The sequence below is a fragment of the Manis pentadactyla genome, chromosome 8, assembly GCF_030020395.1.
Source record: "Manis pentadactyla isolate mManPen7 chromosome 8, mManPen7.hap1, whole genome shotgun sequence".
NCBI classification, from domain to species: Eukaryota; Metazoa; Chordata; class Mammalia; order Pholidota; family Manidae; genus Manis; species Manis pentadactyla.
The window spans coordinates 113,858,973-113,882,521 of record NC_080026.1 but is presented as its reverse complement, the minus strand read 5'-3'; the positions used below and the strand labels follow the sequence as shown (position 1 = coordinate 113,882,521).

Here is a 23,549-nt window from a genome sequence, read left to right as displayed (position 1 = left end):
TTTTAATATTTTATTTCTTTAACACAACTTAATCACAGAGAACAGAAAAGGAAAACCAAACTCCCTAAAACAGTTTCCTTCACATTTTTCGGTGAATGAACCAGCAGAATCTCATGCAACCAGAGCCCCATTTCCAGGAGGGCTGCACTCTGATGCAGAAAGTTCTGTATGAGTAGCATTTGGGTCACTCACAGCCTCATCCTACCAATCCTTCCATCCACTCAGCTCTACACCAGGGTCTGGGTGTCCTGGAACATCTTCTTCCATCCCTTCACTCTCAGCTTATGTGTGTCCTTAAAATTGAAGTCTCTTACAGTTGGGTAGTTTGTTGGGTTTTTTAATCCATTCAGCCACTCTGTGTCCTTTGACAGGAGACTTTAGACTATATTGTAAGTAATTATTGATGGGTAAGAACATTATTGCCACTTTGATAATTGTCTTCTGAGTATTTTGTAGATCCTTTCTTCCTTTCTTCCTTTCTTACTGCCTTCCTTTGTGATTTGGTGATTTTCCACAGTGGTATGCTTCGAGTCCTTTCTCTTTATCTTTTGTGTATCTACTATTTATTTTTGCTTTCTGGTTACCAGGAGGTTTACATAAAACATAGTTACAACAGTCTGTTTTAAGCTGGAAACAACTTAATTTTGTTCACATACAAAAGCCCAACGCTTTTACTCACCCCAAACATTTTATGTTTTTGATCTCACAATTTACATATTTCATATTATATATCCACTGTCAATTATTGTAGTTATAACCATTTTAAATTATTTTGTCTTTTAACCTTTATAGCAGAGTTATAAGTGATTTACAATCACTATTTCAATGTTAGAGTATCCTGAATTTGACCTTATATTTACATTTACCAGGGAGTTTTACACACTCAAATATTTTTATATTACTAGTTCACATCTTTTCTTTTCAGCTTGAAGAACTCCTTTAGCATTTCTTATAAGGCAAGTTTACTGGTTATAAACTCCTTCATCTTTTGTTTCTATGAGAATGTCTGTATCTCTCCTTCCACACCCAAGGACAGTGTCCCTGGGTAAAGCATCCTTAATCTTCCAACAAAGAAAACTCCAGGACCAGATGGCTTCACTGTTGAATTTTATCAAACATTTAAAGAAGAATTAATACCAATCCTTCTCAAACTCTTCCCAAAAAACAAAAAGAAGGCATTCCAAACTCATTTTATGAGGCCAGCATTACCCTGGTAGCAAGGTCAGACAGGACACTACAAGAAAAAAATTACAGGCTGTTATCCCTGATAAGCATAGATGCAAAAATCCTCAACAAAATATTAGCAAACCAAATTAAACAGCACATTAATAAGGCTCATACAACATGATCGAGTGGGACTTATACCTGGGAAGCAAGGATGGTTCAACATATGCAAATCACTAAGTGTGATATACTATGTGAATAAAATGAAGGATAAAAAATCATATCCATAAAAACATTTGACAAAATTCAACATCCTTTCATGATAAACACTCTCAAGAAAGTATGTATAGATTCAAAGTACCTCAACATGACAAAGGCTACATCTGATAAGTCCTGATAAGAATGATAAGGATTCCCATTCTTGTCAGTTCGATTCAAAATAGTATTGGAAGTCCTAGTCAGAGCATTTAGGCAAAAAAGAGAAATAAAGGCATCCAAACCAGAAAGGAAGAAGTAAAATTTTCTGTTTGCAGATAACGTCTTATATGTTGAAAACTGTACAGATTCCATCAAAAAACTATTAGAATTGGTAAATGAATTCAATAAAGTTGTAGGATACAAAACTAAGGTACAAAAGTCAGTTGTGTTTTCATATGCTAACAACAAACTATCCAAAAAAGAAATGAAGAAAACAGACCAATTTATAATAGCATTAAAAAGAATAAAGAAAATCCTTAGGAATAAATTTAACCAATGAGGTAAAAGATCTGTATACTGAAAACTATAAAACTTTGATGAAAGGAAGTTAAGAAAATTCAAGTAAATACAAAGATATCTTGTGTTCATATATTCTAATAATTAATGTTAATGTGTCCATACCACCCAAAGCAATCCACAGATTCAATGCAACCCCTATCAAAATTCCAATGGAATTTTTCACAAAAATGAAAAATACAACAATCTCAAAATTTGTGTGGAATAACAGCAGACCCTGAATAACTAAGGTAATCTTGAGCAAGAAGAGCAAAGCAGGAGGCATCATACATCCTGATTTCAAACTATATTACAAAGATGTAGTAATCAAAACAGTATGGCACTGGCATTAAAAATCCATATAGATCAATGGAAATAAACCCATGCATATTCTGGGCAATTAATATTCAACAAAGGTGCCAAGAGTACACAGTGGGGAAAGCATACTCTCTTCAATAAATGGTGTTGGGCAAACTGGAAATCCACATACAAAAGAATTAAACTGACCCCTTATCTCACACCATATACAAACATCAATTCAAAATGGATTAAATACCTAAACATAAGACTTGAAACTAAAACTTCTAGAAGAAAACATAGGGAAAAAGCTTGACATTGGTCTTGACAATGTTTTTTTGGATATAATCCCCAAAACACAGGCAACAAGAGAAAAAAATAAGTGAGACAACATCAAGCTAAAAAGATTCTGCACAGCAAAGGAAACAATCAACAAAATGAAAAGGAAACCTATGGAAACCATACATCTGATACGGTATTAACATCCAAAATATATATGGAACTCTTACAACTCAATAGCAAATAATAATAATAACTCAATTAAAAAAATGGACAAAGGACCTGCATAGTCATTTGTCCAAAGAAGACATATAAATGGTCAACAGTTATGTGAAAAGGTGGTCAAATATCACTTAGCATTAGGGAAATGCAAATCAAAACCACAAGAGAGATCACTTCACACCTGTTAGGATGTCTTATGTAAAAGACAAGAGATAACATGACTAGGTGTGAACAGGGAATCTTGTACACTGTTGATGGGAACATACAAGGTGCAGTCACTATGGAAAACAGTATGGAGGTTCCTCAAAAAATACTCCTGGGAATATAGTTCTGGGTATATATCCAAAGGAAATGAAATCACTATCTTGAAGAGATATCTGCACCCCCATGTTCATTGCAGCATTATTCACAATAGCTAAAACAGAAATAACCTGTCTGTTGATGACAGATGAGCAGAGTTTTATTCATCAATGGAATATTATTCAGCCATAAAAAGAAGGAAATTTTGGCATTTGAGACAACATGGATGAACCTGGAGGGCATACTAGAGAATGTCAGAGAAAAGACAGAGAAAGACAAAGATTGTATGGTATCACATATATATAGAATCTTAAAAAAGAAGAAGTTGAACTCATAAAAACAGAGAGTATAATGGTGGTTGCCAAGGGCTAAAGGTAAGGGAAATAGGGAGAGGTTGGTCAAAGAGTACAAAGTTTCAGTTATAAGATAGATAAGTTCTGAGGATCTAATATACAGCATGGTGATTATAGTGAATTATACTGTGTTGTATAACTGACATTTGTTAAGGGAGCAGATCTTAAGCATTCCCACACAAAAAAAAGTAACTATGTTACAACACTAAACTATGTTTTCTACCTTTATCTTGTATCTACCTACCACTTCAGCATTTTATTAAAAATCATAATAATAAAGAGAGAAATGTGGTATCCACATATAAATCAAGTATAAAAACCAAATGAGTATTCATATTTGAACTGACTGTTTAGAGTTCATAATGCATGAGCAAAACCGAAAGTTTCTGTGATGACTGCCCTTGTACTGTTCACTATGTAACTTATTCATTATGTAAGAATTTGTTCTACATGTAAAAACTTGTTTGTTATGCCTCAGAAGATTGGAGACTGACAAAAATTAGGCTTGGGGTGGATTAATGATTGTGCATTGAGCATTGACTCCCCTATACAGAATTTTATTGTCGTTAACAACCATTTGATCAATAAATATGAGAGATGCCCTCACAAAAAAAAAAAAAAAAAAAAAAAAGGACAGACTTCCAATGGTAAAATAAATAAGTAACCGGGATGTAATGTATAGCATAAGGGATATAGTCAAGATATTGTAACAGCCTGGTAGGGTGATAGCTGGAACCTAGAATTATGTATATAAATGTTCTACCACTGTGTTGTACACTTGAAACTCATGTAATGTAATACTGTGTGTCAACTACCCTTCAATAAAAAATAATTATTTAAAAAAAAAAAAAAAAAAAAGTAACTATGTGAGGTGAGAGATGTGTCAGTTAACCTGACTGTGGGAATCATTTCATTATATATGTATATTAAATCATTACATTGTACAATATAAATACGTTACACTTGTGTTTGTCAATTATACCACAATAAAGCTGGGGGTTGGGAGAGAAGGGATTTCCTAGAAACTACTGGAGTTGGGGGCCGGGGTTAGAATCTGTTGCTCAGGCAGAGATGGGAACTCCATTGGGCCCAAGCTCTGTCTTTGTCCCTGGAAGCTAAAGGACAGTCCAGGGGGATCAAAGGCAGGAAGAGGTCCTGGCTGTCCTGCTGGGACAGGATGGGGCTCTTCGCTCATTCTAGTCTGTAACCTGAGAGTGAGGGACAGGAATGGGCTTCAACCTAATGTTGATTCAAAGAGGCCCCTTGCAGAGGCCCAGAAAGAGCCTCCAACAGGACTCTCATAATCCCATGACAATCTGGGCCTCAGTTTCTCCTTTTTTATAGGGAAGCTACCTTGTCCTGGGAATCAAATGAGATCCTGGAAGAGAAAGCAGGAGGGCACAGCTTAAGTGCTAGTCAAATGCAAGGGATACAGACAGCCTGTGAAAAGTCTCCAAGACCAGGCGCTAGGACTAACAGCTTTTTTCTTCTCCTCTCTTCCCCTTTCCCACCTGTGCTTCATTTCTCAGCCCATTCTTCCGCATTCTGTTTACTATATGGCCATCCATCCAGTCCCTCCTGCTTTTCCTTCCCTTGACAGCTTAATAATTTAATAAGAACTGAGCCCCAGGGTGAGATTCTGGGGCTTTGATCTCAACTCTGGGAAAACCAGAGCAACCTTGGCCTGTCCTGGCTGATTTATGGCCACCCTATGTGGTTTGTGTGTGTGTGCGTAAACTGGGCAAAATAGCACCCCCAGGGAGGAAGAAGCCCCTGGGAAAGCCTGGCCAGGTCAGGACAGAAGGCTCCTGGCTTGGGGGCCAGTGGAAGCCAGATGCACAACACACCACAGGTGCCTAGGCCCTGCCTCTGCCCACACATGAGCCACCTGTGGCAGGTAGAAGGGACATTAATTATTGATGGTGTCCTGAGAGTAGGGATAGAGCCAAGAGCTCATGGCCAGCCCTGCCCCACTCACCTGTCTCTCCTCCTGACTCTAAGACCTCAAGGCCTTGGGTGGACACAGGGAACACCCACATGTGAGCATGCACACCCCAAATCCCCCAAGAGGCCCACCCTCCCAGTGTATCCAAGCTCTTCCAAGCCAAGCCACTGGGTGCCTCACTGGCCACTGCTGCACAAGTCAGAATCCTCAGAGAGCACAGGCGCTCCTCTGCATCTCCTTCCCCACCAGCCCCCCAAGCTGACCTTCTAAGGGGTCTCTCAGATCAATCCCCTTGCCTCACTGCCCGTGGCCGGCCATACACCTCTCCTCCCCTGGAGGACTGCTGCAGCCTCCTGCCTGGCTCCTCCCCTGCCTCTCTCTTGCTCCAGAACTTTCTAAGACATCTAAGTATCTTGTCACCCCTCTGTTTAAAACCCTTCAATAGTTTACCTCAGGACAACATACATCAGAGTTAGGACACGCATTTGTCCCCCTCAGGTCCCTCTGGAGTTAACTCCTGCCAGTTCCTAAGACCGTCATTATCCTGCAAGGTCAGAGTCTTGAGACCTTATTACCACCCGGACCAACCTGCTGTATGATCTTGGCCAAGTCGCTTCCCTTCTTTGGGTCTCAGAACCTAGACCTGGGCTGAGAAAGGAGGTAGGACAAAATGATCTCTATACTGTATCTGGGTTCTGATGTTCGAAATCAGTGGCCGCCAGCCCTTCCAGTGGGACCCATGCACATGCCTGACCCCCTTCTTGTCCTCTCCCTCAGCAAGAATGTGTTCAAAGGAGCATTTGGTGGAAGATCAGAGAAAGAAAAGGAAAAGAAAGCAGACAAGAAGGAGGACTGTAGGCTACTCCTGTCTGTGCAGACTAATGTCTGAATTGGATGAGGCAGGGCCATGAGCACCTCAAAAGCAGACACGCTGCCCAGTGCTCACCTCTTAGTTCTTCATACCCAGCACCATGACCAGCACAGGTGAGCACCAACACATGAAATGAATCAGCTGAAGCATCCTTGCAGTTCACTCTACTCTGACTAGGGCAAAATGCCTTCTCCCCTCACTCTCAGGGACAGCTGGACACCCCCACTTGGACACACACACTCCAGAGAAGATAGATCAGCCTTTCACCAAATGCCAGAAAGAGGCTGGGGCAAGCCCAGGGAGGAAGATAAAGGTGAAAGCAGGAGCGTATGGAACTGCTGCCACCCTAATCAAAGAGAGCACCTTCCCTGGCAATGTTCTCTCTTTCTGTCCCCACCCCAACTCTGGAGCAGTCAGATGGCATTCTGGGGGCAACAGAGGCAAAGGAGGCCATCCGGGTAAGCCAGCAAACCTATCCCTCCCTCTCTCCCTTCATTCTAAGAAGGGTCCTCTCTCTCCTCCTCTTGCCCCACCCTCACACACCAGCCTTTGTGACCAGCAATTTAATTCCATGGACAGAAGGGCAGGGGAGCAGCCACATACTGATTTTCTGCTGCAAGTTCCTTGGCCTGGAGGGTTGGGATGACATTAGCCTGGACTCAGCCCCTCCAGACTCAGCAGCGGCAGAGAACAATTAACCCTAAGCTTGTCCTCAACCACACAGCTTAGGCTAGGCCCCCTACCAGGGCCACCCTTCACTGCTGCCCTCCACACCCAGCTCAATGCTCTCAGCTGGGAGTGGTACTGCCCCTTCTGTGGTGCTTTGAAAAAATATGGGAGAGCTATTTTTTGTACTGTCACAATGACATTTAAGGTGGCCAGTGGCATTTAATAGGCAGGGGTCAGGGATGCTAAATGAACAGTTCTATACCCAACATGCCAGAAGCACCCCTTCTAGGAATATGAAGCCAACCCCTGCTCACTTTCAGATCACTTCCCTAGAAAGACTTTCCCAGATCCCCTAGACCAGGTCAAGTTCCCCTTTATAGCTCCCTAAGTCTTCTCTTTCACAGCCCTTATCCCAATGTAACTGCTTGGGTAAGTCACTAAAGAAATAGTTGACAGAGCAATTAATAATAATAATAAATAACCCCACTTCCTAAGTGCAGGCTGCTCATAGAGACTTTCTTCCAAGGAGTGCAATATGGAGAGGGGAGAAAAGTCTAACTTTAACTTTGCAATGAAGAAACCTGATAAGCATGACCTCAGGCAAAGGATCAAGGTCAACACCAACAGTGCTAAGTCATGTTGATTGCACGCACCATTGGTCCAATGTGATGAAAATGGCACTTTACCTCTTTGGTCTTTCTCTCCAAAACCTATACAACAATCTGATCATGAGAACCTCAGAAAATCCCACCAAAGAGACAGTCTACAAGATACCTAATCAGTTATCCTCAAAACTGTCAAGTCATCAAAAACAAGGGAAGTGTAAGAAATTGTCACAACCAAAAGGAGCCTAAGAAAAAGTGACAACTAAATATATAATACGGTAACTAAATACACAACGTGGTATCCCGGATGGATAGAAAAAAACATTAGTGAAAAGTGAGGAAATCTGGATAAAGTATAGACATTAGCTAGTAACGATGTATTATATGGTTTATTAATTATCATAAATATTCCATACTAAGGTAAGATGTTAATAATGTGGGAAACTAGGTATGGAGTACATGGAAACTCTCTGTAGTATTTTGCAATAATTCAGTTAATCTAAAAACTTCTAAATAGAAAAGTTCTTTGCTTGTGCGTTTGTTTTTAAAAAGACAGTGGTAGGTCCAAAATCAGAAGGATCTTGGCTAGGATCCCACCTCCACCTCATACCAGCCGTGTAACCTTGGGCAAGTTTCTTAACCTCTCTAAGCCTCACTTTATCCATCCAGAAATGGGGTTAATAGTGATACTTGCTTCACATAGTTGTTTTAAAGATTAAATGTGACAATAGGCATAAAGAGCTTAGCACAGGCTCTAGCACACAGCCTGTTCGCAGTTATCATCATACTGAGATTCATTTTTGTTCATTTGTCATTCATCTGTTCATTTGTTATTTTTGTTCCCATCTGCCTTCCCCACTGGGGGGGAAGCTCCACGGCAGTGAGCCCTCGTTTGCTTTTCTGTGCCACTGTATCCTCATATCTAGGAGAATGTCCAGCCCCTCGTTGATGCTTAGTATGTATTTGTTAAACAACAGAATGAGCCCTCCTCATCGAAGCCTCTCTGAAACCCCAATTCTCACTCTGGGAGAACTTCAGTTCCTGAGCCCAAGGCAGAGCCCAGCCTACGCCCAGAAGTTCAGGTGGAGCTCAGAGAAAGCCAAAGCTTCCACCTGCCTGCGAGCGTTCTCTCCACCCAGCCCCCAAACGTCAGCACCTGCTCATTTCCTGAAGCAGCAGGACCCTGGTAAACCTCTGATAAGAATCTTCTAATAAACCCTGTAGCTGGATCTGTCATCCAGAAGCTATATTCTCCCCCCTTCCCACCCCCACCTCCTCCTACTTCCTGGGCTGGCCCATTAGTGTCTCTGGTCTCGCCAGACAGGCCCCCAGGTCCTCAGGGCCTCTGGACTCTGGCTTGCTGGGGAATGACCAACAGGCAGCCCCGGCTGTCCCATAAGCCTGACCCTCCCCCATGGGCCTGCAGTCCTAGCAGCCCGCCTGGCTCTGCCTGTGCCACCAGGCCTGACCACTGGCCAGTCCCCTTCCCTCCATCCCTACAGGCAGCCTTCCCAGGCGTTACCAAGGAGACTATTTGCATCCTGCCCAGGGTTGCCAAAGCAACCAGCTCAGTGAGAAGCAGCCCCTTAGCCTCTGGCCCCTGGGTGTGCAGGACCAGGAATGAGAGAGGCACAGACCAACAGGAAATAGGCCCCAGCAGCTGGCAAACTGGGGTGGAGGCATCCCTGGCATCCCCAGGCAGTGCCCAGCTCCTACCCCGCTTCCTTCCCTCTCTTCCTCTTGTTACTGCTCTTGCCCATCCTGCCTCCATCTTGGGCTCTGTGATTTATAGCCAATGCCTGGCCTTCAAAGTGCATATCTTGGAGGTGGGCACATGCCACCTCAGAAGGTCAGGGAAAAGAAAGCACCAATATGTAGAAGTTCCCCAAGATCAATTTTCTCCCTCCTGGGCTTTGGGGTCCTGGGTAGAAATTCCAGTTCTGCCATTTCCTAGGTTAGTGTTTCTGGGCAGCATTCTGGGCCCGGGATTCCGAGGAGGTGTAATGGGGAATGACTGCTTAATGGGTACAGACTGTCCTTTTGGGATGATGTAAATGTACCGGAACTAAATAGAGATGTGGTTGCACAGCATTGTGAATGTACTATATACCACTGAACTGTATAGTTTAAAATGCTAAAATGGTGAATTTTATGTTATGTGAATTTTACTACAATAAACAAAAAAAGGGAAGTGGCCCATCCAATCCCCATCTACGGGTGATCTCTGGAGCTAAGTAGGCCCCCACAAAGGTTTTCCTAATTACCTTTCCCTCAACCCTTAGCACCGAGCAGGCAGGCCCTCAGAAAGAGCTGGGGAAGGAGGAAAATTATTCTGTATCTGTCTCCATGAAGCATGAACCCCCTGCCCCAGTCACCAGATGCCTGGCACTCAGAATATATGCACACACTTACTCATTCCCACCTACAAGCTTTTGCTATATGTCCCTTACGCTCCCACCCTGCCCCCAACCTTATGATTCCCACTGCACCCCTTGCCATCTATCCAATGTCTGCAGTTCCCTCCATGTCCAGCTCAAATCCTTCCCTGATCCCCCACTTCTGACCACTGCCCACATACATCTGGGATTTCAACGGTCCAACCAAGCTCTTGATCACATTCCCTCCCTCAGCTTTGGCTTTTCAAGCGGACCTTTAGCCTGTGAATATACAGAGATGTCAGAAGCCCTCACCTCTGAGCAAGGTACATGACAGCTTCTTATAGCTGTTGGTCCTAAGCCCAGAGCTATACCTTGGTTCTCTCCCCTGGAACTCCTAGACCATCATGGTTCAGATCCCAGGAGGAATCACCAGCAAGAGAGTAAAGTCAGTTTGTCTCCAGGAAGAACCATTCTAACACCCAGTAGGTGATACAAGAGCCTTATTTCATGTCAGCCTGACAGAGAGACCAATCTTATATCTCCAATTAGTCCCAGAGTCCCTATTATGCCAGGCTCTTTGCCAGTTGTTTTAATTAAAATGGTGAGAAATCAATAGAGACTGCAATTATAGAAAGAGAGAAAAAAATTGAGAGTTCTTCCCCCAAGAAAATGGATGGATGGACACTGATAAGAATTAGAGATGAATTCTAGGTGAGTACAAAAGCAATCCCAGCAGAACTCTGGGTAGACAGTCTTAGAATCACGGCCAGTATCAAGGTCAACACCAATACAATTATTCTGGATGACCACTGACATATCAGAAAAGACTCCTAGGTCAGTGCTGACTAGGAAGGAATTTGGAGTGAACACTAAAACAATCACAGAATAAAGCTAATGGTTTTTTAGGGTGGGGAGAAGTCAAGCTGAGAGGATGAGGATCAGTGGACCTTGGAAGAGGGACAGCAGGCACCCATAGGTGGCCTTCATGAGCATGCTCTGATGCTTCATCTCAGGCTTGGGAGGAGCAGAATCAAAATTCTCATGGCCGTCTCCAGTAGGCATGTAGGTAGGAGCAGGGGAGAGTGGACTCTGGTAAATCAAGCCTGAAGGGAGATGAGCAAGGGGAGGGAGACTACTGGGGGGTAGAATTTCTCACCATTTACTCCCACTGAAGAAGAACTGATCTTTACGAACCTGGGAGGCAGCATAAGAGGGGTTTCCCAGGCCAGACAGCTGAGGAGTCAGGCCGAAGAGGAGGCTAGGGTCAGGTCAGGGAGGTAGGAGCTGCTCAGACCCTCTCCTGCCCACTCCACCCTTCCAAAGACTCCAGTCACAGAGACCCCAAATCTCCACAATCCCAAACTTTAGGTAAAAATAAGTTCTATTACGGAGGCTTTCTCTGGGCTTCTCGGGGTCAAGGGCGGAGTAGCACTTTCTCAGGGCAGCTTGTGAGCATTAGGGTAGTATGTCAACTCACTGGCCCCCAGCTAACCCCTGCTTTTCAAGGCCTGAGTCTGGCTTTGCCATGTTCCCTTGATTGACCCACTGAGTGGGCAAATCATTATCCCTTTACCTAATTCTTCTCACTTGTATGGAAGGACATTGAACTGGATGATGTCCCCAGGTTCCTCCATCATTAGGAGTCTGCTTCCAGTGCTCAGAAACAGTTTTTATACATGCTAATACAGTTTATATCTGATTATAAAAAATAATGCTTGCTTTTTGTAGATATTTTAGAAAAGAGCAAAATATGAAAATGAAAAGAACAAATCTCATGGGACTCCATTACGCAGAGGAAATCATTGTTATCCTTCTGGAAACTTTCTTTCCAGGGTTGATTTTTTTTTTTAACAAAATTGGGATGTTACGGTCTATACAACTTTGTATCCTGCTTTTTTCAACTGTCACTATGTGAGCATTTTCCCAAGTCATCAAATATTCTTCAAAAACACAATTACAAAGATCACATAATAATCTACCAAGAAGATAAACCATGATTGCAGGGCATTTAGGTTGTTTCCTAGTATAAATAGCACTGCCATGAACATCCTAGCCTAGTGCATAAGTATTTGCCTGCATCTCTGTTTCCTTAGGATCACCTCCTCCTGATGGAATCACAAGGCCAATGAATACGATATTTTAAAAGGTCTTGACATGTACCACCATATTAAGTTCCAGAAAGACACAACAAACCCATTGGTTTTCCTGAGCCAAGCGAGAGCTGAAGTTCTGAAAGGGTTGGAGTTAGAATGTAGGACAGTGGTCCCGTCTCTCTCCCCGAGTCTTGAAGGTTAACTGTCCAGCAAAAGAGAGGACAGAATTCCAAGTCAAAAGATATAGGTCCACAGCCTAACTCTGCCTCTCACTGGCTTTGGGAAACTGATACAGGCATTGGTCCTCCTCAACTGTAAAATGGGTATGATTAGTTCTTCTGACTACCCAGAGCAGTTTGTGAAAATTCTTTGTAAACTTCAATGCTTTATCAGAGGGCATCGCGATCATGCTTCTCATAACCTGGGGGGCTGACGAAGGGGGTCGCTCTTTGTGAAAGACCAAGGGCTTCTCTTCCTAACTCTTAGTCATCAGAATGTCCAGGACAAGTGCTAGCTGGTTCTGAGGGTGATCTAACAGCAGTTTCCTGAAGAAAATCAGTAGAGTCTGAGGGCCTGGGAGGACCCAGCTGTGTCTTGCAAAGGTCAGAGACAGCACTGGAAGCTGCAAGGCAGAGAACTGGGCCTAGGGCCTCCCTGAGGGGGCTGGGTGGGTCTAGGCTTAGAAGGCAAAGACCTTCCTGGTATATGTCCACATGTTTCAAGGCTCCCAGCATTTCCGTTCTAGGGTTCTGACTGGACATCTGGCCTTTGGGAGAACCAGAAATCGAGATAATTCAATGGGTGCAAGAAGTCAACAGCTGCAGAGGACTCCAGAAGCCAACAACTCTGGCCCCTTCTTCCAGGCTGCTGTCAGTCAGTCCCAGATCTTTACGACCCTCCAATTGGAAATGCAACTAGTGCTTCCAGCATGACCTCTGAAGCCCTGGGCAGATATAAAAGGAGACTGTGATGTCTTCCTTGATAAGCACAGCCGGCCGGCCAGAATATCTGTCACACTCCCCTATCCACTCGACAACTGCCCTTGCTCACCTCTGCATGCCGACCTAGCATCATGGCCCGAGGGGACTCCAGTGACGTTCCCAGGGCTGGCAGGGAGAACTGCGCAGACCCCACGAAACGCCATCCTCCGGGTTTTCATCATCACCGTCCGCAGCCGCCCACCCGTAGCCCACCTCCCTGGACAGATAAGCATCTCCAGTCTCCAAATACGCACAACAGGTGGCACCTGCCCTTCCTCCCCAACCACACCTCTCCACCTCTCCCTGCCCCTCTACCTGCACCCCAGGACTCCAGCTGCGCCAGCCCCAGCGAGCCTTACCTTTGACGTTTTGCAGGTGGCCCCGCGGCGCCCGGCTCGGGTTTCCTCGGGGCAGAGAGGGGATACTGGAGAAGTTGTTCCCCATGGCATCTGGCCCCAGGGGCTTCGGCACTAGCAGGCGACGCTGGGCAGGAGCCGAGGTACAGCGTGCAAGTGTGTGCGCGCGTGGGCGCGCGCCGCCGGGGGAGGGCCCTGGTGGGGATGCGGCCGGGGACAGGCGGGCGGCTGCTCTCCTCCCTCTCTCGGGGCTCCGCGGTCTTCGACGGGGCCTGTCCGCCGCGGGGGTCCTCGCGCGAGCCGGCTACCTGCCTGCCATTCCCCGAGGCGGGCTCGGGGGCCAAGACCGGGCCCCTGGGCGGGGACCCGCGGCGCCCGGGACCCCCTCCTTCCTCCGGCTGGCGCTGGGGTTCCGGCTGGTGGTGGGCGGCGCGGTGGCTCCGGCGCGCTCTCCCGGGGCCATAGAGTCAGGATTCAGCGGCTCGCCCTGCCCGGAGGCTCCGCGGCTCGGCGGCAGGCTCTGTCCCCGCCTGCGGGGACGGCCGCTGCGGCGACGTGCGTGGCGCCCTCCCGCCCGCGGGTCTGCATGGAGCGGGGCTCCGGGGAGCGCGGGCAGTGCTGGGCGCGCCCGCGGTGGTAGGTCTCTCCCGGCGCCGCGCGACCGCCGCCCCTGGCCCCCAGCCCCAAGCCGTCGCCAGGATTCCCTCGCTCCGGTTGTTATGGCGACAGCTGCGCGAGTGAATGAGCGTCTTAGAGACGCGCGCGCGCTCAGCCAGATGTGGCCCCGGAGCGCGCCGCGTCCCCGGCTGCCACAAGTTCTCCGCGGCGCGAGGGGTGCCGTTCCCCGGGTGGGGTAAAATATCCAGCAGAGACTGGGTCTCCAAGGTTTGGGCCATTTCTCTCACGGACAGTAAAACTTGATATGAAAACAAGAAAAACAGTAGAGCAAGAACGTTGAGCTCCCAGGGTGCCAAGCGCCTGTCGAGGTAGCTCTAATCAATCTACAATTCCCCTAGCACCGAGTACAGGGCCTGGCACCCAGCCAAAGCGCAAGATTAAAAAATAAAACAACAACTAAATGAATGAATGGATGATCGAAAAAGTGAAGTGAGATTAGGACCCCAATATTTGACTCTCGGCTCTCAGTCATGTCTGAAGGGGCGCTGGGGCAAGAGCTCAGAACGTTGGATGAATACAACTGGGCTAGGACATTAGGTCTCTGGCCAAGCTGGGGAAACAGTTCTCCGGGAGGAACCACCAAAGAACCACCAGCTCTGAACTGAGTACTTCCGTCAGCTGTATAAGAGGTGGGGGGAGGGGACCTCTGTGGCCTTTAGCAGTCAAAGAAGGCTTCCTAGAGGAAGGGGCCTTCAGCAAGTTGCCTGTTCTCATGACTCTTGCAGCTCAGCACTGCTACCAAGAAGCATACAGGAAAGAGAAGGGATGTCCTCCTACCTGGACATGGGGCATCTCCTTCTCCCAGTGTGTCATGGGTGGAAGATGAGCCAAGGTCCCCCAGACAGTATTTGCCTTTCAGTTCCTCTGTGTCACCTCCAACTACCTGAATGCTTTCAGCAGCTCTGATCCAGAATCCAGCAAGGATGTGGGCTGGCAACAGGCATAGCACCCATCCTCTAATGGGGGTTCTTCCCTCAAGTCTCCATGTGATGGCTCCTCATTTTTCAGGCATGATTCAGTGTGTCACCTCCAGACCCCTCCTAACCATCCCAAATGAACTGGCCACTTCCATATCATTATTCTGTTTTATTTTCTGGAGTTAGTTTAAAAGTAGCCTTCCCCATTGTTTATGGCCTTCCACCCCTACTAGAATGCAAGCTTTGTGAGAAGAGAGAGCCGGTCAACTCCATTCACCATGATGTCCCCAGGTGCCAGAATGGTGCCTGTCACGTGACAGACTACCAAAAAATACTTGCGGAATGGGTGAATCTCCCTGCCTAGCAGCAGCAGAACTCCCCTAAGATCCCTGGGAGCAGAGCCTCTGAACTCCCCTTGTTTCCCTTCCCTGCTGCCCACCCCTACCCGACTGTAGGCATCACATCCTAAAATGTCTGGGACTCCAGGCGAGCTAGAAATATCTGTGACAGCTGCTCCCTGGGGTCTGGAGGGAAGACAGCCCCCAGGCCTGCCTCCAGCCTCTTAGATGGCCAGGATCACACACCCAGCCAGCTGCCGAGTAGACGTGGAGGTCAGGGGTGCTGTCATATTTATCGGCGTATCTTCCCAAGACTCACTCCCAACCAGTGACTCATGCATCACAAATCCATGGGCTCTGATTAGCAGCACACTCACACATTTGCACACACACCTCTACATGCTCACACACTCAGTTCTACACAAGTGTGTAGAACACTGTCTCACATGCACTCCTACTCACCCGCCCGCTGAAGCCTGCAGCAATGAGGTCACTGTGCGCCGCTGCCGGCATCAAAACAAATCTGCAGGCTCTGCATAAATGAGACTAAGTCCCCTGGAGAGTGTGTAAAGTGCAAGGCTCTTGGTGGGATTTGCAGACTGTGTCTGGGCAAGGGGCGGCCTGGGCCCTTCCTAGAGTCCTACCACTCGCTTCCTCAAGGAGGAGGGGCTTGTTCATGAGTCAGGGCATGTTCATAAGAGGACAGCAGGGATGTCACAGACTCCACATGGTCTAAACCTGAGGCTGTGGTCAAAACAGGAGAGACAGAGGAGGTCAAAGGAAAGGAGGGAAGTGAGGCCAGAGATGAGAGCCACCTGAGGAGACCAGAGGCAGCAGCAGGCTCTGCAGCTCAGAGCAGCCCATCCCAGGGAGCCCCTCAGGAGGGCAAGAGGCAGTAGGGACCAAGGCAGGGAACTGAAGGCAGGTCAGAGACTCCCCCTGACCCAGGAGGGTTGAGGAGATAGTGGGAATAACAACTGAGCCAGTCTTAGGATGAGGCGAGCAAGGCACCCCCAGTGCAGAACCTACAAAGGCAGTGGCCCTCAGGGTCACATAGTGGCAGCCCTGCACTTGCTCGAGCCTGTGAGTGTCTCTGAAATTCTGCTCCCTGGCCACCTAGGCTGGGTTTAGCCCTCCCGGTGAGTTCGGTACTGTGGGAGGGGCCACCACTGTCAGCTGGGTGCAAGATTCTAGCCAGGCAGGGACCTAAAGGAGGTGGGTATGACAGCAAGGACTCAGAGAAGCTGCGAGTGGCCCTCTGAGGGGTCCTAGGCCTCAGAAATCCTCTCGTCGTAGTGGCTGTCATTAGACCCAGTTCAGAAGATCATAGAATTTCAGCACCCACCTCCCCCATGGGTGATGGACAGAATCCCTGAGGCTTTTGAGCCATCTTTCACCAAGGTGGCTGCCAGGAGGCAGGGAAGTGGCCTGTGTGGCTCTGAGGGCCCTTCCCAGTTCCCTCCTGGAAGGGAGGAGGTGGAAGGAACCTGCTAGGGAAACTGGGGTTGGATGAAGTCACCATTTTGATGGCTTCAATGGAAGCTATTAATACCCTTCAGTTGGTGCTCCAGCACCTGTCACCATGGCAACCCTGCCTCCCCAGCAGTGTAAATTCTGCAGGTAGTGGCCAGGGGGGTGGGTGTCAGTGCATACATGTTTGATGAGTACACGTGTGCCCTTATGTGTGTTTATGTGGGTGCTATGAGTGCTCGCACCAGCACACAGGAGAGGGAAGGTCCCAGGGGGGACCTTGGGCAGAACTGGGCTCCTTCAAAAGCAGCTCTGGCCCCCTACTCTCCCCTTCTCTCTCCCTCACTGGCTGGCTTCTCTCTCTCTCTCTCTCTCTCACCTCTTCTCTCCTCCTTTTGTCATTCTCCCATTTTCCTGCCCTTCCTCTCTCCTCTCCACCCTCATCACTTTCTCTCCTAACTGTCTCTCTTCTTTTTTTTTGTTCCTTGCTCTGTTTCCTCCTGATAGTTCACCTCTCTGTTCCCCTTCTTTCTCATTCCCCACAGTTTTCAGATCAGTTCAAGTCTTAAAGAGTCTCCATGGTGACAAATTAATAAAAGACTTGACTGAGAGTCTACCTTCTTCCTCCCCTGAGCCCTTGGAGGCTGAGCCCAGAACCAGCCACAGGGATGGCCTCCTACCAGGCAAGCAAGAGTGGGGTTCAACTAAGCCAAGCTGGACTCCCCTAAACTTTATACCACCCTTGTCAACACTATGACACCTCCCTCCTGTTGAGAATCTAACCTTAAAATAGGAAACAGCCACACCATCCCTAGCTAGGATATAGGCCATCCCCTAGCTAGGATATAGGCCACTCCCCGCCATCATCCCCAAGTACCAGCCTATGGTTATCAGACCATCGGAAAACTTATACAGGGTTGTCCTGCCTGAACTGCAGGGAACATCTGTACTATGCTAAAGCATTCAGGAAGATCCCTGACTGCCTCATACATAGCAGATACTCAATAAATATTTATTTAGTGAATCAATTAACAAATTAGGCAGTATATAACCTATCAATACAGCCACCCAGTCAACCAGAGAGCCTTGCTCAGACCAGCCCATGTGGCCTGTTCTCTCTTCCACAGTACCTTTTCCACAGAGTTCTTCCCTGAGGCCAGGCCTTCCCTCTGAAGGAGAGGAGTCTGTGCTGCCCATCTTAGCACGGAGTGGGCACTGTACTGCCTTGTCCCCAGGTGCTTTGGAATTCAGCACCACTCTGCCCCAAGTGACCAGGTACTGAACTCTACCTGTTCTCCTGGCACCGTGCACGGTGCAGCTTCCTTGTCAGTACCATGGGGGAGCCGGTTCAGTGCTTTTGGATCCTCTAGTTTCCCACCTCTCAGGGCTAGATTTAGAGCCAGACACACAACAGGTCTCAAATAGTCAAGATGTCAGTTTTTCCCAACTTGATCTATGGAGTTAATGCATCCCAATCAAAATTCCAACAAGTTATTTTGGGAATATCAACAAACCAATTCTGAAGTGTGTAGGGGGACACAAAAGACCCAGGATAACCAGCACAATATTGAAGGGGAAGAACAAAGTTAGAGGAGTGACACTACCCAACTTCAAGATTTACTATAAAGCTACACTAATCAGACAGTGAAAGAACAGACAAGTAGATCAATGGAACAGAATAGGGACCCCAGAAATAAACTCACTGGGCTTACTTATATATTCAACTGATCTTTGACAAAAGAGCAAAGGCAATACAACAGGGCAAACAGTCTTCTCATCAAATCATACATGAACAACTAGACATGCACATGCAAAAAAATGAATCTAGACATGGGCTTTACACCCTTCACAAAAATTAACTCAAAATGTATCATAGACCTAAATATAAAATGCAAAACTATAAGATTCTCAGAAGATAACATAAGAGAAAACCTAGATGGCCTTCGGTTTGGTGATGACTTTTTAGATGTAACACCAAAGGCCATGAACCATAAAAAAATTTTGATAAGCTTCACTCACTTCATTAAAATTAACTTTTTCTGCTCTGTGAATGACACTATCAAGAGAATAGAAAGACAAACCACAGACTGGGAGAAAATACTTGCGAAAGACTTATCTGATAAAAGACTTATCAAAAATGTACAAAGAAAACTGGATCACTGTCTAACCCCATATACAAAAGTAAATTCGAAATGGATCAAAGACTTGAATGTAAGTCATGAACCATAAAACTCTCAGAAAAAGGCATAGGCAAAAATCTCTTAGACATAAACATGAGTGACTTCTTCATGAACATATCTCCCCGGGCAAGGGAAATAAAAGCAAAAATGAACAAGTGGGACTATATCAAGCTGAAAACCTTCTGTACAGCAAAGGACACCATGAATAGAACAAAAAGGTACCCTACAGTATGGGAGAATATATTCATAAATGACAGGTCCGATAAAGGGCTGACATCCAAAATATATAAAGAGCTCACACACCTCAACAAACAAAAAGCAAATAATCCAATTAAAAAATGGGCAGAGGAGCTGAATAGACAGTTCTCTAAAGAAGAAATTCAGATGGCCAACAGACACATGAAAAGATGCTTCACATCGCTAATCATCAGAGATATACAAATTAAAACCACAATGAGATACCACCTCACACCAGTAAGGATCACTACCATCCAAAAGACAAACAACAACAAATGTTGGCGAGGTTGCGGAGAAAGGGGAACCCTCCTGCACTGCTGGTGGGAATGTAAATTAGTTCAACCATTGTGGAAAGCAGTATGGAGGTTCCTCAAAATGCTCAAAATAGAAATACCATTTGACCCAGGAATTCCACTTCTAGGAATTTACCCTAAGAATGCAGCAGCCAAGTTTGAAAAAGACAGATGCACCCCTATGTTTATTGCAGCACTATTTACAATAACCATGAAATGGAAGCAACCTATGTGTCCATCAGTAGATGAATGGATAAAGAAGATGTGGTACATATACATGATGGAATATTATTCAGCCATAAAAAGAAGACAAATCCTACCATTTGCAACAAAATGGATGGAGCTAGAGGGTATTATGCTCAGTGAAATAAGCCAGGCAGAGAGAGACAAGTACCAAATGATTTCACCCATCTGTAGAGTATAAGAACAAAGAAAAACTGAAGGAACAAAACAGCAGCAGAATCACAGAACCCAAGAATGGACTAACAGTTACCAAAGGGAAAGGGACTGAGGAGGATGGGAGGGAAGGGAGGGATAAGGGCTGGGAAAAAGAAAGGGGGCATTACGATTAGCATGTATAGTGGGGGAGGAGCACGGGGAGGGCTGTGCAACACAGAGAAGACGAGTAGGGATTCTGCAGCATCTTACTACGCTGATGGACAGTGACTGTAATGGGGTTTGTGGGGGGAGACTTGGTGAAAGGGGGAGCCTAGTAAACATAATGTTCTTCATGTAATTGTAGATTAATGATACCAAAATAAAAAAATAAAATAAAAAGAAAAGAAAAAAATTTTTTAAGTACAAAGAACTCTTAAAACTCAATAAGAAAACAACCTGATTTTTTTAAATAAGCCAAAGACCTTATTAGACACACCTCAGCAAAAAAGATAGACAAAAGCCAAATAAGCATATAAAAGAATGCTCCATATCTTATGTTATGTCATCAGGGAAATACAAATGAAAGCAACAATAAGATACCATACACAATAATTAGAATGGCCAAAATCCAGAACACTGACAACACTAAATGATGGAGAGGATAAGGAGTAATAGGAATTCTCATTCACTGCTGGTAGAAATACAAAATAGTACAGCCACTTTGGAAGACAGTTTGGTGTTTCTTACCACACTAAACATTCTCTTACCATATGATCCAGCAGTCATGGTCCTTGATATTTACCCAAAGGAGTTGAAAACTTATGCCCATACAAAACCTGCACATGAATCTGTGTAGCAGCTATTTTCATAATTGCCAAAACTTGGAAGCAGCCAAGATGTCCTTTAGTAGGTTAATGGGTAAACAAACTGCAGTACATCCAGACAATGGAGTATTATTTAACACTAAAATGAAATGAGCTATCAAGCCATGCAAAGCCATGGAAGAGCCTTAAGGGCCCATTACTAAGTGAAAGAAACCAATCTGAAAAGGCTACTTAGTATATGATTTCAATCAAATGACTTTCTGGAAAAAGCAGAACTACGGAGACAATAAAAAGATCAGTGGTTGCCAGAGATTGTGGGGGGAGAAGGATGAATAGGTAGAGCACAAAGCATTCTTAGGACAGTGAAACTACTCCATATGATATCATAATGGTGGATACATGACATTACACATCTGTCCAAACCCATAGAATGTACAACACCAAGGGCAAACCCTGATGCAAACTGCGGACCGTGGGTGATAAGGATGTGTCGATAAGGTTCATTGATTGTAACAAATGTACCACGCTGGTGGGTGATGGTGATAATGTAGGACACTATACATGGGTGGGGGCAGCGGGTATATTGGAAATCTAACTTTCACACAGTTTTACCATAAACTGCTTTAAAACATAAAGTCTGTGTTTTAAAAAGGATCATCTTTCCCTCCTCCTAGGACGCACACACACTCTAAACTAATGATTCTCAGACTTAGCCTTCATCAGAATCATCTACAGGGAGACACAGGGAGGATGATTAAGAAGTGCAGATTCTCAGGCCTCACTTGAAGAGATTCTGGTTCAGTAGAAACTGATAAGGTCATTAACTAATCACACTTTGGGAAACTGCTCCATATGGACAAACACTCTAGTTGAGGGGATGCTGTTTAAAGAATGCCTGCAGCCTTTCCCGAGGAAAGCTGGACAGCACAAGGGGCCAGGCCAGTGCAGGCTGCCACCCAAGCAGGGCTAATCATGCTGGAAGCTAGGGCAGAAGGAAGCTGTGCAGGGAGGGGGAGCCCTGGCCCCTTCCTCTGCTCCACGCACAGAATTGCCCTCTGGGAGGCAGCCCATAGGTCTAGGACCAATTGTAAGATATTCATAGATCCCCAAACTCTTATTTTTGGAGCCCAACCCTGTCAGGTTAAACATACTAAAGTATACTACATCCTACATTAAACATAATTTTCCTGCCTTACATATTTTGAAAAGATTTTTATAAATTTGGTTTTTGGAATTATTGGACTACAAGGAATTCATTGAGTTTACAAGTGGTTTTATTTCTAATCAGTCATGCATGTGTTGGATTTCTTGCCAAGCGAGAAAAACCTACAATTGTCTTTATACATAATGAAATCTTTATGAGTAGTCTATAACAATTAATGAAGTTGACACAATATTACATTTTTTAGGCAAGTAAACATTTATTAATTTTGATTTTTAAATTTTCCCATCATAATTTAGAGCCAGTAATGTTTTGTCTAGTCTTAAGCAGACCATTAGGAAACCCATAGCCCTAAGTACTGGGCCTATAATGCCCACGGATAAAATCCAGGCCTGAGGCCAAGCATTCCCAAGATTTAATCAAAAGATGGCTGGAAGTCCTTGAGAAGAAGAAAGGAAAGTGCCCAACACCAGAAAGAGGACCATGAGGATCCCTGTCTAGGAAACTTGTGTCATCACTTCAAAGCAGTCTAGCATCCCTTGAACCATTCCAGGGCCACTTGCCCACTAATACTGACAGGTGATGTTTACGGAACACCTAGTCACATATACCAGGCCTTGTCTAAGCACATCACCTGTATTAACTCACTTAAGCCTGGTAACAACCCTTTGAGGTAGATATAGTTGTTATTATTATTATTATTTTATTACCATCATTGTTCACATTTTACAAATGAAACCCCCAAGTGTTAGGGAAGCTAACACACTTGCCTAGAAACTGACAAGTGAGGCACTGAAGTACAGCCCTCCGATAACCTGAGCCCAAATCCCTACTGATGGGGTCCCTCAAGTGCCCAACCTGAGAAAGGCACCCACTGTCCGGGAGGTGTCCTCAGCGAGCTCCTGAACCAGCACCCTCCTACCTGAGAGACCCTCCGGACTCCCAGGGCCTTGACTCAGCACCCCAGAAGTTAGCCAGGGAGCACAAAGCCACCAATGAACACAAATAGAGTTAAAATCCCCAAACAGAAATCAAAGAAAAATGCTCAAAGTGGTGACCATACCCAGTACCCTTATTCTCTCATAGATTTTTTAAAGACCTTTATTGGGCAGGAAAGTTTTTCTAAGAATGTTACAAAGACCAGAGAATCATAAAGGAAAAGTATGATAAACATGAACCCTGAAAATTTAAAACCCTTCAGTGGAAAAGTTGAAAGAAAAATAGGAGTCCAGAAGCATGTCTCCAATAAACCCAGAGCCTTCAATCACTGAAACGCCCTTCATCCCTAGACCAGAATCGAAACAGACATTTCCCCGTTACTGCTGGCAGACTAACATCTCTCTTCTGTCCGCCTTTCCTGAGAGGCCCCAGAGTCACTCGCTTGTTTTAACTTTCACCCAAAGGTGCCTCAGTGTAGGGTGGGGAGGGGCTTTCTTCCCAGTGAGAGCAGCTTATGGAAAATTTTCTTTCAGCAGAGTGAGCAACCCTGGGCATCTCACAGGCGCTCCCCACTCCCCTTTCCCTTCCTTCCTGCCCATTTCTCTCCCTGGCCACCACTAGGTGGAGCTAGAACTCCATTAGAATCCCCTTTGTCACTGGCCAAGTTTCGTGCTTTTAGGGGGAAAGGGGTATACTTCAAGTTAATTAAAACACCTTTAAAATGTTTACAGGTTGCTCTTTTCCTTTCAAGACAAAAAGAGCTTTTGAGGGGGGAATATAGATTCTTACAGCTTCCATTAACTACTTTGTTGTAAAGAAAATATATCAGTGAGGAAATTAGCTCTATATTCTTTAGCCACTGGGATAC

At 45.6% G+C, this 23,549-nt stretch overlaps 1 protein-coding gene across 1 annotated transcript in view; it reads right to left on the bottom strand.

Moving 5' to 3' along the window:
• Positions 1 to 13,375, bottom strand: part of NEURL1 (neuralized E3 ubiquitin protein ligase 1) — a 93,777-nt gene extending 80,402 nt beyond the window's left edge. The window contains exon 1 of the mRNA XM_036898467.2: positions 13,269 to 13,375. Within this exon, the coding sequence (XP_036754362.1) occupies positions 13,269 to 13,353 (85 nt within the window). The 5' untranslated portion in view covers positions 13,354 to 13,375. The remainder of the gene's footprint in view (positions 1 to 13,268) is intronic.
• Positions 13,376 to 23,549: the final 10,174 nt, after the last annotated feature.